The 16292-nt window shown below is 47.8% G+C and overlaps 1 protein-coding gene across 8 annotated transcripts in view; it reads left to right on the top strand.

Moving 5' to 3' along the window:
* ANGEL2 (angel homolog 2) overlaps window positions 1-16292 on the top strand; it is a 402703-nt gene that overhangs the window by 206237 nt on the left and 180174 nt on the right. For all 8 annotated transcript variants that reach the window (XM_085612886.1, XM_085612885.1, XM_085612891.1 and 5 more), the window contains one exon: window positions 636-705. In XM_085612886.1, the coding sequence (XP_085469012.1) occupies window positions 636-705 (70 nt within the window). The remainder of the gene's footprint in view (window positions 1-635; window positions 706-16292) is intronic.

Genomic DNA, 16292 nt, shown 5'->3' with positions numbered 1-16292 from the left:
TGATTTATTTCATCAAGGTTTTTTACACAGCCTGTTTAATGCTTTACCCTGCTTTGCTTACTTAATTATCTGTTACAAGAATATGTTAATAGGAATTGCAAGGCAATTGTGTTTCTGTTCCCCACCCTACAATTCAGACACAACTTCAGCTGTTAATATTTTCTGGTTACCTTATTGTTACTGGCTGCGTCCTGTTTCGGTTGTGCAGTGTCGGTGGACATTTGGATAGGGATGCTGTGTGGCCACAGGAAAGGGGACATGAATGCTTCGTTCCCCCGATCTGGACACTTTAAATCGCCAGGCATGCTTTGTTATGTCGCCAAGTAGTAGCATTTTCTGAAAATGATGTAGTTAAGGAACTTGTGGTAGGGTTCTAATAATAGGGTGAGTAAATTTTCGTTTTTTCCAGTCTTGGAATCTTGTCACTTAACTTCATATTATTTTTTAAAGAAATAGTTATTTGTCTGAAAAACATTTATTTGTCTGTTCGTCTCCAAGTGCAAAATAAAAGTTAATCAAAACTGTTTTAAATGTATTTCTGCTGTGGTCTTAGTTTTCAGTGTTAAGCTGCATTAAAAAAACAAACATTTTTTTCAAGTTAAGTTGTTAATTTCCTAAACCTTCGTTATTTTTAGGTACTATGTTTACAAGAAGTGCAAGAAGACCATTACCTAGCACAGATAAAGCCAAGTTTGGAAGCCCTGGGTAGGCATGATGCTTATTTAAACAGTTTTTAAATGTATTTCCCACAATGCTTTAAAGGTATTCTAAAGTGCACAAAATTTGATTGGAAATTCCTGAAAATCTGAATAAAGAAAAATGTGAGAAAATGTCGGAAAAAATAGGCCCTTAAAAGTAACAAGTAAAATGTACCATTTAACTAGCCCACAGGTAGACTGGATTTGTCCAGACATGCCGGTTCTCGCCAGAGGTTTAAAATCGCTCCTATCCCATGAGAGAAAAAAAACATTCTTTAATATGACTCGCTATGCTGGAAACATTGCATAGTAACCCTGTTTATGGAGGTAACTCACAGATGTTTCCTTCTTCCTCCCATCCTGTTCTGTGAAGCTTGCCTTTTTTTTTTGCTAAGTAGTTCTGCTATTGCCATGCCATGCCATGCAATGTATTGTTATGTGGCATAATGATTAACTTAGTGAAAGTGAAGTATTATGCTGGAACAGGATGCCCTCTCATCAGGTGCTTCTCAGTCCTCTTATCAACATGAGGAAGGAGGAAAAGGGCGGTCTTGTTTTTGCCTGCAGTACATCCTCCCTGAATGATATGAACAATGTAAGGTATTAAAGGCTGGAAACAGATTTGGTCATCACGGTTCCGCCATATTAGACAACTATATTTCCCCACTTACCAGGGCTGAATCATGTTCTAAGACTTCAATACTAAAAAGACATAGAGCCGTCACCCACTAAGGTGGCATGTTTTATCAGTGGGTTCACCTCTCACCACAGTGCAGATATTTCTTTGACTGTGATGGGCCTTTATTATTTATTTAGTTATTACTGTGGTCTCCTTGATGTTGCCAGAATAGCTCTGTAATTTAAGTATGTATTGACTGGATAGTGCTCCTCCCTGAAAAACACTTACTTTAAACCTCAGGCTTATGACGACCATGAGTATTAAATACTTCACTGTAGACTAATACATTTATATTGGTGTTCCTTAATGCCACATCTAAAAACTGAAGGGTTTTTGCATTCAACATGTTCACTTTGGTATGTCTCTTTTCTATAAAGATGACTGTCAGCTTAGTGGTGAAATCCTTGGACCTAATATTGCTTTTGTGTTCTAAAATGTGACTTGTAACTGCTCTTGTCATCTTTCCTATGTTTTGAAGATTACATGAGTAAGTATTACAGTATTTCCAGATGGTCAATTTTACAGTTGGTATGTTTCCTTAATTGTCAGGGGGTTTGAAACCCCTTCTTTGTTTACTAGATTGTGTTTTTACATACCCTGTAACTGCTGAATAGGAAACAGACTGCCTCTGTTGCCAAGTCCCATAATGTAGGGTTTTCAGATTGCAGTTCAGTCTTGTCCTTTTTGCCGTTCTGGACCAGAACACATCTGATGCATTTCCCTTTTTTTAAGAGTAAACCTGCCTTCCATATTGCATGTTTCTAGTGTTAAGAATAGACCAGTGTGTATTCATTATTGGTTTTTTTCATATGTTTAGGGATGGAAGAGAAGGAAGTTGCATAGATATGTCTTTACTCTGTGTCCAGCAGGGGCACCCCTGTTGTTCTGCACTCTTAGCCTGGCAAAATCTCCTATTGGAGTATGTTGTTGTAGCTAATTTGGTTGTTAGTACTTCGGATTAGTGATATTGGACCATTTTCTCTAGGATCCCAAGGAAATTGGTTGTAAACCTCAACTTCACATCACCCTTAGAAGTTCATTCTGGTCCACTGGTTTATAATAAACCTCTTTGGACAGTTGACTATTGGTAGTAGTAGCTGTGTTGATATCAAGGAGGTCGATGGCCTGCTACCTGTATATGAATCTTGTGAATCTGGATAAGTTCCCTGATTGAAAGTGTAAATGATGAGAGTACCATTTTAATAGCTTTTTACTGAGACCGAGACAACAGGTGCATGAGGTCTCCTCTCCTGACCCCCTCCATGGTTAGCGACGCCCAGGATATTAATTCTGCTCATACTGGCGATAAGCTAGATGTTATCTTATGTTTTCTTCTTAACACCAGGTCTCTGGTCAAATTTGGGTTTGAATTTGGGGAGTTTGTACAAATATATAAACCTGCAATTGCATTCTTAACATACACATGGTTGCAGGCTCTTCTATCCCTGATTATAGCGATTGCAATTCCGGAGGAGTATCGGACAGAATCTGCTGATTAAGGTGGTGTTTAAATATACAGTCAAAGGCTCCATTTCCACCTTCTTGTCTCCCTACGGGGAAGCGGTCAGGTTTTAATTCAAATTGAATGCTTTAACCTCCATCTCAGGAGTGCTGTTATATTGACTTTCGGGCCCAGAAATAAATTTATACACACATTTGGATCCCTGGAAGAACCTTATATTCATAAACCCAGTCAGACCATATTGTTGTTGTAGCCATTTAGTAGTGTGTGACTCTTGGTGATTCAATGGATAAAATTCCTTCAATAGTTTTGGTCAATAACCAAGTTCTTTAGGTCTTGGAGGTTCTTTTTTGTACTATACTTGACTGTGTGTAACCACCATGATCTTGGCCTTTCTCTTCTCCCTTTTTCTTCTCCTTATGAGTCAACATATTTGTTCTTAATTTTGATCATAAACTATTCTAGTGAAAGTTCCTGCTTGACCTGGTCAAGCATTGATTAATTGGTTCGTATAGCAGTCCATAAACTCCTCAAAAGCCTTTACCAGTACCAGAGTTCAAAGGAGTCCATTCTTAGAAGATTATTTTTATTGGTCGTCTAGCTTTTAAATCCATACATTACATGGAACCATATATGGGGAAATTAATTGTCATTTAGATATGGCAGCAGATGCAGACACAGCTGTTCTTTCAGATATGCTTAATGCACTTGGCTACTCTCACCTTGTCGATTTTCTCACTCATTGTGCAGGGCACAGGTTGGGTGTGATCTACAGTAATCATGATCTACTAAAATTAAATAATGCTTTTCTTTAACATTGTCTATCAGAATGCTGTAGTTTTAAGGTTAAACTGAACATTCCACCAAATAGGTATGAGAATTTTTGTCCAGGCGGTTGATCTCACACACGTTGTGCAAAGTAAAACAATGTAATTTTACTGCAACATTGGAAGTCAGCTTGCCCACAATAAACGATAATGTAGAAACTGCTGCCACAGATTTTATGAAATAGATAACTACAGCAGTGATGGGGATCGCGTCTCTCCATACGGTGAAGCAGAAAATGTCTTGACTGCCCCTTGGTACACTAGATCACACAAGAAGAATTGTAGAAGGCCGGAACAGAGATGGAGGGAACACAACTAAGCTGGCAAAAAAAATCACTTTTAGAGTAGCTGTAAGAGAATATTAAACAGTGGTTTGTATGGAAAAATCAAAGCATTTTACTTAAATATAAAGTTCAAAAATCCCATTAAGAACCCTTTTGCTGTGTTCAATAAGTTGTCTTCTTCTAATAGTGGGTCTACGAAGCCCCAGTCCCAAACTATGTGTAATCAGCTAGCATACCTCTCACAGTGCTAAATAGAGGATATTTATCAAGAGTTCCCTCTTGGCACTCTGTCATATCCTTAGGTCGGTTTTGAATAAATGTGCTGGTGACACCCGGATCATTGTACTGCAAAAGTTCTCTAATGTGTCAGACCTACACGATATAATCTCCGAGTCTTGCAGCACTCTTTAACCAATTGGTAAAAAGTGTGATTTTCCCCTTAGTTTGAAAAGAAGCGAGAATAATATTTCTCAACTTGGAAAAAAAATACTATTACAGATCTACGTCATTGAAAATAATGTAGGCATGTTTAATTATTGCTGTTACCTACCAAAATTTTGGAGAGCTCTGAATCAAGAACTTAACTTAGCCCTGGAACGTCACAACTTGCTAGATAGTCCCAGTACGACTTTAGTTCGGGCAGATCACAGATTCTGTACTGGTACTATACTGGTGTCAGTTGCTTATGACATCAGAGGCATTTTGGATCGAGGAAGGACAGTGGCTCTGATCCTGTTACACGTCTCTGCAGCATTTCACACAGTGGCACACTCCTTGCTAAAGGCCCAACTATTCCAGGTGGTGGAAATCAAAGTCAACACCCTTAAACATGCTCTTCAATCCTGACAGAGTGAACACAAACGGTACAGTGCAAACATTTTAGGTCTGAATCCTTCACTGTACCCTATGGATTCCCCATTAGCTGAGTTGGTGGAAGCCCATGGTTTTATGGTAGCAACCTATGCTGATTATTCCCAGGCCATTAACAACACCTTGAAAGACCACCCCAAGTGGTCTATTGTATGAGAGTGGTAGGGACATGTATGAAAGGAAATTGTTTGAAATAAAATGGAGAGAATATGAGATTTTGATATTTGGTAATGCTCCTGATGTATGGTCTTGCCTGTGGTGACCAACTGAACTTGGAGTTCTTACCATGCCTGTGGATTCTACAAGAAATCCAGGAGTAACTTTTGATAAAAATAATATTTCTTTCACTGCCCATATTAAGCGGGTGTCTTCAACCGGGTTAGGTGGGGTTCAGCAAGGAATATAAATTCTCACAGAGCTATATTGGATATCTCATTCTCTCCATGAAATGATTGGTCCCTGGCTGCCTCAGGATGCTGCACACTGGGATGTTCGCCTGGTAGCATTGGATGCTTGCATGTGTTGCATCAGTGGTCTACATATCGTCTCCCCTGTCACCTCCTTCAGCCTACCTCATTGCCACAACCGAAATCTGCCACAATACAAAAGATTGGCCTCCTTGTCAGTGTCCTCCACTGTCACTTTTCATATTGGTGCCTTCTAACCACCCCTGACTCAAACCACAAAAGGTGAAGCATTCACTGTAGTTGTACCATCGTGTCTCTGCACTGTGCGGTCTCTGTGAATAGGCTAGTGGGGAGGAGCAAACCAAAGATTGGCACAGTGCAATACCCAGGTTTTCCTGCCCATGCTGCCATATCGCCTAGGTTAAAATCCACACCAAAGCCAGGCATGTTGGTGTCTTGAACAGTCTACCATGTATAGGTTCCAGAACTCCTCTGCCATTTTGAAAGAATCTTGGGCTCCAATTTTCCTGCTTCAGAAGAGCTTTTTACATTTTTTTTTTTTGTATGAGTGTGTCCCTCCCTCAATTCGTCTCAGGTACCCTTCCTGTTGACAGTTGCTCATCCTGTTAAACACAATGTTTGCATGTTCTGCCTTCCATATTAAGACTGTTAAGGGACATGGCATTTATTGAAAAATAGCATTCAAGAGTCTCTAGGAGTAAAGAGGGGGTTCACCTCAATAGCCAAGACCAGGAAATTGTTCAGTCCAGAGATGTTAATCCTTCTGCATTCGGCTCTTTCAAGGGATGCCACATTCTTCTTCTGTTCCAGAAATTACCAATTATTTGATCACTAAAGAAGCTCACCTTACAGATAGTGACTTCTCGGTGTCCCAGTAGGCATCATACTCTGTACCATCCCAAATACTGATTCTTATTATGATTGACATTTATTTTCTTTGCAGTCTCTTGATTCCGGTCCATCTAGCTTTTTCTATACCCCTGCGCGTTGTCAGGTGGGTTCGGTCGGCTCTGCGCCTGGCGTCGTGGGCGCCGGGATGATTTTGTTGGACCTTCATAGACTCCGCCCATACGTGCTGACGTCACGTCTTTCTTTTTCCGTGCCCGCTTATCGCAGATCATGAGAGAGCTAACCTAAGCCACTTTTTTGTTTATTTTTTTTTGGCAATATCTTTTTCGAGTCGTAGACTCCTAGTGCATCAAGGATGTCCAGGGGTGTGACATTTTTTTTTTTTTTTATATTTGTTTATTCAGGTCAGCAAGTCAATGACATTACAGTTATAGATGCACCGAGTTCCCGCATCAGCAGGCTATATCCGAACAAATCAATTACTGTAAATCAGCGTGAATACAATGCTCAGTTTTCATATTACACCCAAATACACTTTTACATAACCATAACCAACACAAACACTGGTACAGATGGAAAGCAGCAGTACCCAAACAGTTCACTTTTGGCAATTGAGGAGCGAAACCTGCAAAGGGAGAAACCAATATTAAGTGGCACACAGCAGTGACGATCTTGTGTGTTTATCGGACCCCAACATAACGCGCCAGACGTGGACCCAGCCATACGACCCACTGGCACAGGGACCAGCCAGACACGGCGAGCCACCCCACCCCCCACAATGCGCCGACTCCACTCATACGCGCTCAGTCGGCTGCCAACGGTTGTAAAATAGGCTAGAGCCCAATATCAGAGGCTAACATCTCCCCACCCCCAGCGCCCTCAACCCATGTCATCAGAAACCGCCCCAGACAGGGAACGTGGAGAGCCGGGGGAGCCCGCCCCCTCCCGGGCCCACTGCAGAAAGGGCTCCCAGATGTCCCTGGGACGGGAAGCGGTCGGCATCGACTCCCAATAACATTCCAGTTGTGTATTCCCATACGTAACATCTTTCACCCACTCTGTAAATTTAGGCACGGATTTACGGCCCCAGCGCACCGCCACCTGCCTCTTAGCATATAGGAGCAATAACGCATGTAATTTCCTAGTCTTTGGTGGGGTATTTTGTACATATCCCAGCAGCCCCAGATGTGGCGTCGGCGTGTCGGTTCTATGGAGGATTTGATTAATGGCCGTGAAGATGTTCACCCAGTATTCCTCCAGGCGTGGGCAGCTCCATGCCACATGCATGAAAGTAGCCTGCTCGGCCCCACACTTCCAGCAGTGATCATCCTCCCTAAGGCCCATACGATGCAACGATCTCGGTGTGCTATAGTACCTGTGCAAGAACTTAAAATGCACAAGGCGCAGCCTATAATTAGGTGATAGTTCCTTCAATTGCCCACAACAAAAGACCCACTGCTCTTCGGACAAAGGGGCCTCCAGCTCCGCGTTCCACGCATTTAGCGAGGAAGGTACAACGACAGGGGCTTGCTCTTGCATACAGTTATATAACCGGGACACCAGTTTTTTGGGAGATGCTTTCGAGAGTACATTTTGTAATGCCTGGAGTTGTGGGGGCTCTTCCGGGAATTGAGGCCAAAGCGTTTTACAGGATTCTCTAAGCTGGTGTAGGGTAAAAAGATCAGCGAAGGTCCCCTGTGAGTCAGTCTCACCCTCCGCGGGAACCCCAAAGGTGCCCCCTGGGTAGATGTCAGCGAAGGTGCGCAGGGTTTTCCCTCTAATCACTACGGCCCCCCCTCTGTCATGCAGGCAGGGAAGCAAAGGGTTGCCCCTCAGGGGAGCAGCCGGCGCATACAGGAGAGGGAGACGAGCCCGTCTCCCCAGTTCCCGCCACGTCCAGCGAAGCAAGGCCACCGTGTCCACATCCCCAGAGGGGCGGGGCGACCTACCGTATAATGCCATACTTAGGGGTAAAGGAGCTGCAACTGCCATCTCCACTGCAATATGCGGTTGGTAGGGAGTGGGGAAAACCCAGAAGTGCAGAAATTGCGCCTGCGCGCACAGTGCGTATAATGCCATGTCTGGGGCCCCCAGTCCACCCTGTCTCAACGGGAGGGTGAGCAGCGCCCAGGAAGATCTCGCCTGTCCCCCAGCCCAAACCAGCGTCAACAGCAGTGACCGCACCCGAGCGTGGAAATGCGCCGTCAGGGGCAAAGGTACATTCACAAATAGGTATAAAAACTTTGGAAGGACCACCATTTTTGCTAGGGCGATCCGTGCAACCAAAGACAGGGGGAGCTTATTCCAGAGTTCAACTTTCCCTTCCAGCCAGTCCACCGCCCTGCCGAAATTCAGCGTCCACAAGTCGGTCAGGTTACGGCTGATCCAGACCCCCAGGTACTTGACCGAGTCAGTTTCCCAGCGCAGGGGATAGTCCGAGGTCACCTCCGAGGTGGCATCCGTCAAAGGGAACGCGACAGACTTGGACCAGTTAATAGCTACTCCCGCCAATCCCTCGAACCGGACGAATTCCCTCAGCAGTGGGCTCAAGTTCTCGGCGGGGTTAGTAACATATAGCGTCACATCGTCTGCGTACAGGGAAATTAGCAGGCTGCGAGAGCTGAAGCCTATACCCCGGGCTGTGTGGTGTTGGCGTACCCGAGCCGCCAGAGGCTCCATGGCAATGGCAAAAAGTAGAGGGGACAGAGGGCACCCCTGCCTGGTCCCGCGTGATATGCCAAATGGCTGGGAGATCAGCCCATTTACCCGCACCCGCGCTCTGGGAGCGGCGTACAGGGGCCGTATCAGGTTTATGAAGAGGGGACTAAATCCCATTCTACCAAGAATCCGAAACCGGTAGGGCCACTCTAGCGAATCAAACGCTTTCGTGGCGTCCAAGAAAATGACCGCCGCCTGTATTGAGGGGTGTAGATAGTGCAATACTGAAAATATCGTTCGCAAATTGTGTGACGTGGCTCGGCCGGGGATAAACCCCGATTGATCGGGCAGCGCCACCATCGGTAACAAGGGTTGAAGCCTTTCTGGGATCAGTTTAGCGTAGATTTTGACGTCTACGTTAATAAGGGAGAGTGGACGGTAACAGCTGGCTATCCTTGTCCGGCTTCAGCAGCGTAATTATGAGTGCCTCCCGCATCGAGTCTGGTAGGGAACCAGTCTCCTGGGCCTCCACGAATACCGAGAGGAGCCTGGGGGCCAGTTCGTCGACGTACGTTTTATAGAAGGTGGTGGTCAGTCCGTCAGGGCCAGGGGCCCTGTGCGCGGGCATGCTCTTTATCACCTGCGCCACATCCCGGGCAGCGAACGGGACATCCATGTATCGGCGGTGGTGGTCGCTAAACCAGACAATGGCGATCGAGTCAAGGAAGGCATCTAGGGATTCCGGAACTGCAGTCTGTCTGGAAGTGTAAAGGGTCGAGTAGAACTGAGCGAAAGAACTGCATCGTGCCCTAACCGGAGCTCCCCCTCCTCGTCCTTGATGGAAGTTATAAATTGGGACTGCGCTCGCGGAGAAATTAGCCGCGCCAGGGTCCTACTCGGTCTATCTCCCTCACCGTAACGGCGGGCCTCTGCCTGCTTGCCCAGGAACTTCACCTCGCGCTGCGCCTCGATTCCGAACTCTAGGAGCTTAGACTTCATTTGGACCGCCAGTGCGGGTGACGGGTCAGTGCAGAATCTCACATCCAACTCTCGTAACTCCCCCTCCAACCGGCCCAGAGTCCTGCGAATGGCCTTGAGAACCCCGGCCTGCCTAGAGATGCACTGGCCCCGGATCACCGCCTTGAATGCGTCCCAGAGGGACGCTTCGGTAGACACTGACCCCGTGTTGGTTTCAAAATACTTCAAAATGTCCTCTCTAATTTCTTCAGTGAAAGCAGAGTCCGTAAGCGCATGCTGGGGCAGCCGCCAGGAGAACGCGCGGGTAGGGGCATCAGGTACCCTAATCCCCAGCAAGCAAGGGGCGTGATCAGAGAGTGACCGTGCTTGAATGTCCACCTCAACCCCCCAGGACGCCACATCCGGCGAGACCAACCAATAATCTAGACGGGACCACACCGCATGCTGGCTCGTTATGCAAGTCCCCACAGTATCATTAGGATGCCTAGCTCTCCATATATCCGACAACATTCCCTCGTTCATAATATCGAAAACGGCCTGCCGCGCTCTGGTGTGTGTAGGTCCACCCGCACCCCTGCGATCTACCGCATCCACCAGTGCTACATTAAAATCCCCACCAAGAATAATCGTGGAACAATCTAGTAGCATGATCTGTGCCCATAGCTCCCTGAAGAAGTCGGGGTCATCAACGTTAGGTCCGTACACTGCAGCCAATACAATCTCCCTCCCCTGCAGCACGCCATGGGTGATAACATATCGGCCCTCTTTGTCCAATAGAGTGTGGTGTTCCTTCCAATCCAGCCCGGCTCGTATGAGTATGGCCACCCCTCTAGCATAATTCGAATAAACAGCGGAGTACACCCACGCCCAACGTGAGTGCTTCAGCCGGTGTGAGGGTGTGGAGGATAAGTGCGTCTCCTGCAGCAAGCAGATATCTACCTTGTGCCGAGCGAGATACCCCTGCATGAGCCGAGCCTTTTTGTAGTCCCCAAGCCCTCTAATGTTCCACGTCAATAACCTAACGTTCGCCATCCCATTAGTCATGTCACATCACTTTCGCCCCTGCATCTACACTGTATCGCCGTCCCAATGTATAGCCTGTGCCCTGCGTGTGGTAGCATAGTGATAAACTGCGAAGAATCATAGCCATCGTACCAAAACATACCAAACTTTAACCAGCCCAACTCCCCCCGCCACCCCCCACCAACCCCCCAATCAGGTTGTGACAGATCCCCACCATGTACACGCAAAACGTGTGTGCAACTGAAACCCACAAACAATGGGAGACACCCCATGGGGCGTGGGGCTCCAGACGTACTCCCCCGCTTTCACAGGGTGGCTGCACCATAGTGAACCCCACATCACATCCGTGTCCCTCGCCTTGCCGAGGAGTTGCAGTTCGGGAACTAAAGTACACATGCCGGGGGCAGGCTTCCCGCGTCACTACAGAACCTGGAAACTGGGCCACAAGAGTAGCCACCGGCGGGAAGGGAACGGCCCTGCACGTATAAAACACAATGCACAGCATGGGTGGCACACGCCGCCTACTCACGCCCTGGTCAGTCATTGTCACTCAGGCGACCGTCTTCCATCTCTGCACGTGGCGACGTGCGTCTAGCCGCAGCCCCTCCGAGCCGCTTAGCAAACTTCAACGGTCTGACGAGTCGCAGGCAGCCCAACGATCTCTCACCTGTGGCAACTCGTAGGGCCTCAATGTCGCTTCCACCTCGTCCGCCAGTGTCTACAGGAGTATGGTCGCCACGGCTCAGATGCCCTCCGGTTTGGCACGACCCAGCTGCGTCCCCTGTCCGGTAACCTTCAGCTCATAGACTGGGGCGGCGCGGTACGTACAGGCAGCTCCGTGGCTCCTTGCAGGTCCGTACACAATCAGGCCGCCTTCAGCACAGGCAATCGCGGTCTGCAACGTACTTTCAGCGGTCTCCTCGTCGCAAGTCGCACCCGCAGGTCTCCCCACTACGGCCACCGACCTCCACCGCAGCAAGTGTGTAGAAGCGTGGGCCCAGCCACAGTCCGGTACCCACCAATCACTGTACCGGCCAGCCTCACGTCCGTCTCCCACAGTGATCACAAAATGGCGCTCGCGCCGCTCGGGTCTCCTCCACGGTCCGGCGCAGGCAGGCTCGGCAGCGCCTCACACAGCGCGGCGGGCGGAGCGCAGCGGCAGGGCCCCCAGACTGCTCCGCTCCTGCGGCTTCGGTCACCTACTGTCCACACTCCACAGGGCTGAGACAGCAGCCGACCACTCCGCCCCAGGCCCACACAGCCCCGGACTCGCGCACCCGCCCGCCTCCGACCTCCACAGCAGCGGGCTCGCACCAGAGGATCTGCGCGGGCAGGGCGGCCAGGGGTACAGCTCGGCTCCACGGTCTCCGGCAACCTCAAGAGACCTGCCGGCAGCGCATCTCACATCGTGGCGCCCTCCGGTGCATAAATCGGGACACTTTGCGTGAGTGGGGCAGGATTTCAGAAGGATTAATTCGTGCAGCCGGCGGAGCTCGCTCACAGAGCGGCCATTTCGCTGCCCGGTTGGCCACGCCCCCCCAGGGGTGTGACATTTAATAAAATATCTACTTGTCCATGGGGCAGGTTGCTTCATAAATCTACTTGTCCTGTAACAAAATCCACTTGTCCCTTTGGTGCCATGTAGTGCGGCGACAAATGATTGCAGCAATCTCATTTTATAAAAGCTCTGATATAGCCTCTCTGATTATGCCGGGGCTCATTCCATAGTAGTGTTTGAATACTTGCAATCCCCTTATGTTGCCACGTTTCCGCAGATCTACATACTGGGGCTGAGGGTAGTGGTAAGCAATAGTTACAGGGTTAGAATGCCCTTTTGAGTATGTGCAACCCTACTAACTTGCATGTTTTAAGGGTTTTCAACAACTCTTCTCTAATCTGTTCCCATACTGAGAAATGTTGCCAATTTACTCCTGACAATGGCAGACGTATACCTTCTTCCAGAGTTGGGGAAAAAAGTGGTTGGAGGGAAAGTTAAATTGCAAACACTAAGATTTTCGCATGAGCAGGTTTACACATATTTGCTCATGCTAAAATGCAGTTCACAAATATTTTCTAGGAGTACTGTTTCTTGTGCTACTTCTGTAAATTCTTGGGAATTCACAAAAGCCGTGTAGCTGCACTTAATGCAAAGACATGTACCATGGGTGCACTTTTGAGACTTACTTTAATAATTGGGCCCCTAATTTGGTCTAGCGTTGACCGTGACCTTTTGAGTTTATTAAAATTCTGTCTCTCTCCATGTATCGTCTGGCTTCACTGCGAGTGACCGCATTCTGCTCTTTCACAAGGAGCATATCGGCACACAAAGTAGTTTTGTTCAGTGCCAGTAACTACTGTGGCAGTGTGTGCTTTTTTAGACCCAAAACAACTTTAGGTTTTGACAATGTTTGTTATAATGGTGAAGGGCCGGCAGCTCCCACACCAATAAGGTTTTACAAAAACCATGCCAAAACAAGTCAGACATTGACAAAACTAAAAAGCTGAACACCAATTTCAGACCAACTGGCATTGCCAATGCTTGTCCCCCCCCCCCCCCCCCCCCCAATCTTAATGAAACTGGTTACACTGATTTCCCATTATGAATATTTTTTGGGAAATACTAGCATGCATCAACACGTTACTAAATTATGTTGCAAAGAAATGGTACCTAAAATGTTAGTGGTTTAGCTAAACGTTTTGTTTTCCTGCTTTCATTTTTTTATGAACATTTTATTTTGAAAGCAGAGAATCATCAATCTTGCTTTCAAGCTTCTGGAAATATTGCCTCAAATCGGAGAGCATTCTGGGAGCATTATACATAGCCTCATATTGCTAAACTTTGAAATCTTGTGTACACATTTTTACACTGGAACCACTGTCAGAAGTGCAGTCAGAGCTTACAACATTTACTTATAGCGCTCACCTTAATAATAAAGGCTTTCAATTAATGAACCATAAATATAAGTTTGAACAGCATTAACGTATAGACAAAACTATTACCTTAACTGAAGACAGTGGCCTTTCCTGGTCCATAATGTGGTACTGCAAACTGGCTGGCTAAGGGTTTGTGCTGCAGGGTGATGGGCCTACTTGTCCCAAGGACAAAATACACATGAAATCTTGTTGCCCTTGACCCCAAACAATATGTCCTGGGTGTCGGGCTATAGGAATTCCACATCCCTGGATGTCCCAGCGAAGGACTGGCTTTAAGCCCTGCAGTTCCTGCCACCGGATGCTGTCTTTGACGGATTCGCACCTCGTGTGCCTTTTGGTGACAGGAGCAGACCACGACCCGAAGTTGTGCTCCTAGTGCTGGGCCATGAACCCGAAGGCTTTGTGGGAGCGATTCCAAAAGCGGCTGGAGGCCTGGTGCTCGGCCCACACTCCTCGCACTAAGTCATCGGGGAGATCTTCGGGTAAGTCCGGGAAACACAAGAAGTCGAAAGAGCACAGATGTTCTTCGACTTCTCCTCATCGGTCGGCCTGATCCAGAAGATCTATGAGGTCTTGTACCTCATTTGGGCAGCCTGGCATGCCTTTGGGCCCTGCTGAATCAGGTAGGGGTCCTGGGACTTCGACGCTGGCGGCTCCAACCCCTCAGGGTCACCTTGGATCCAGGCCTGGATCCAGATTGGTGCCGGTCGATCTCACTCAACCTTGCCTGACGTCGATGCTATCGGCATCGACCGTGCCCCCCTAGGTCGGCACCGACCCCATCCTTGTACTCTAAGTGGAGACGAAGCCGGACTGGCGTCGAATCCTGGCATTCCTTTTGGGTCACAAGATGAGGAAGAGGACTGGGAGGGGCAGCTTGACCTTTTAATGACCAGCTTGGGGAACCAGACTGGCACATGGACCTGGGTGATGCCAGCTCTAACGTTGGTGATGGATGCATCACTTCTGGGATGGGGATAGCGACCTGGGAGAGGCAGAAATCGGGGACATCTGGTCTCCGGCAGAGTCCAGCCTCAATATTAACCTTTTGGAGATCCGGGCAATCGGGCTGTCACTGAAAGCATTCCTTCTCTCGCTCAAAGGGAAAGTGGTGCAGGTGTTCACCGACACCACAACCATGTGGTACTGCAACAAACAGGGCGGAGTTGGGTTGTGGACCAAAGGGTTGCGGAGAGCCAAAGGTCAAGGACAAAGTTCATGAGGCTCTCTGCCTCTGGACATGGCTGGAACATCAAGACATGACCCTGGTGGTTCAACACCTGGCAGGTTTATTGAACGCCAGAGCGGACAAACTCAGCCGTCGGTGCCTGGTAGATCACAAATGGCATTTTCGATCGGAGGTGGTGCACGGTCTTTTTCAGCGGTGGGAGAGCCTTGGTTAAATCTGTTCGCCTCTGAAGAGAACGCACAATGTCAGCAGTTTTGCGTGTTGGAGCTTCCAATGCGGCCCTCGCTCGGCGACGCATTTTGTCATGAGTGGAGCTTCGGCCTCCTGTATGCCTTTCCGCCTGTACCACTTCTGCCCAGAGTGCTCAAGAAGATCAAGCGCGACCAGGCTCAAGTCATTCTTGTAGCTCTGGACTGGTTAGGAAGAGTTTGGTACCCCAACTTTCTGAGCATTTTCATCGATCCTCTGATCAGACTGCCCCTTTGGGAGGATCTTCTGTCGCGGCAGTAGGGGATGGTTTAGGGGATGGTTCTTTACCAGAACCTGTCCAGGCTCCACCTCCTTACATGGAGATTGAGCAGAGGCAGTTGACAGCTTTCGACCTTCTGCCCGAAGTCTGTGATGCTATCTTGGCAGCCAGGCGTCCCTCTACTAAAACAGTGTATGCCTGTAGATGAAACAAATTTGTGGCATGGTGCACAGCAAAGGCTGCTGACCCCCCTCTCTGCTCCTCTTTCAGAGGTCCTTTTGTATATACTTTCCTTGGCCCAGCAGGAGTCTGCGTTGGCCCTCTTTTAAAGGATACCTTGCAGCCATCTCTGCTTTTCTTCGGCTCCCAGATCAGCCTTCATTCAAGTCTCCTGTTAACTGATTCTTTAATGGCCTTACTCACTGTTCCCTGGATCTCCTTTTGTAATGCCCAAGTGGGACTTAAATATGGTTCTCACCTTTCTTATGTGTGCTCCCTTTGAGCCTCTTCATAACTGTCCCCTCTTGTTGCTGAATCCCAAAACTTCCTTTCTTGTTGCCATCACTTCTGCTCGCAGGGTGATCAAGCTGCAAGGTTTATCTTCCAAGACCCCTTTTCTATCTATTTATCGGGATTAAGTGGAGCATTGGATCAAGCCTTCATTCCTTCCTAAGGTCGTCACACCTTTTTATGTGGGACGATGTATCACTCTGCCCACCTTTTATCCACCCCTTCAGCCCTCCGAGGAGGAGAGACACTCCACCATCTGGACCCAAAACGTGCATTGTCTTTTTATCTTGATCGTACAATAGACTTCCAGGTAGATGATCAACTCTTAATTGGCTATGTGGGTGCCAAGAAAGGTCGAGCTGTTCAGAAAAGGTTCTTCTACCGATGTGTTGTCCTTTGAATTAAAATATGCTATACTTTGGCGTAGAAGGACC

This window comes from Triturus cristatus, chromosome 6, assembly GCF_964204655.1.
Source record: "Triturus cristatus chromosome 6, aTriCri1.1, whole genome shotgun sequence".
Lineage (NCBI taxonomy): Eukaryota > Metazoa > Chordata > Amphibia > Caudata > Salamandridae > Triturus > Triturus cristatus.
This window is presented reverse-complemented; position numbering and strand designations above follow the sequence as displayed.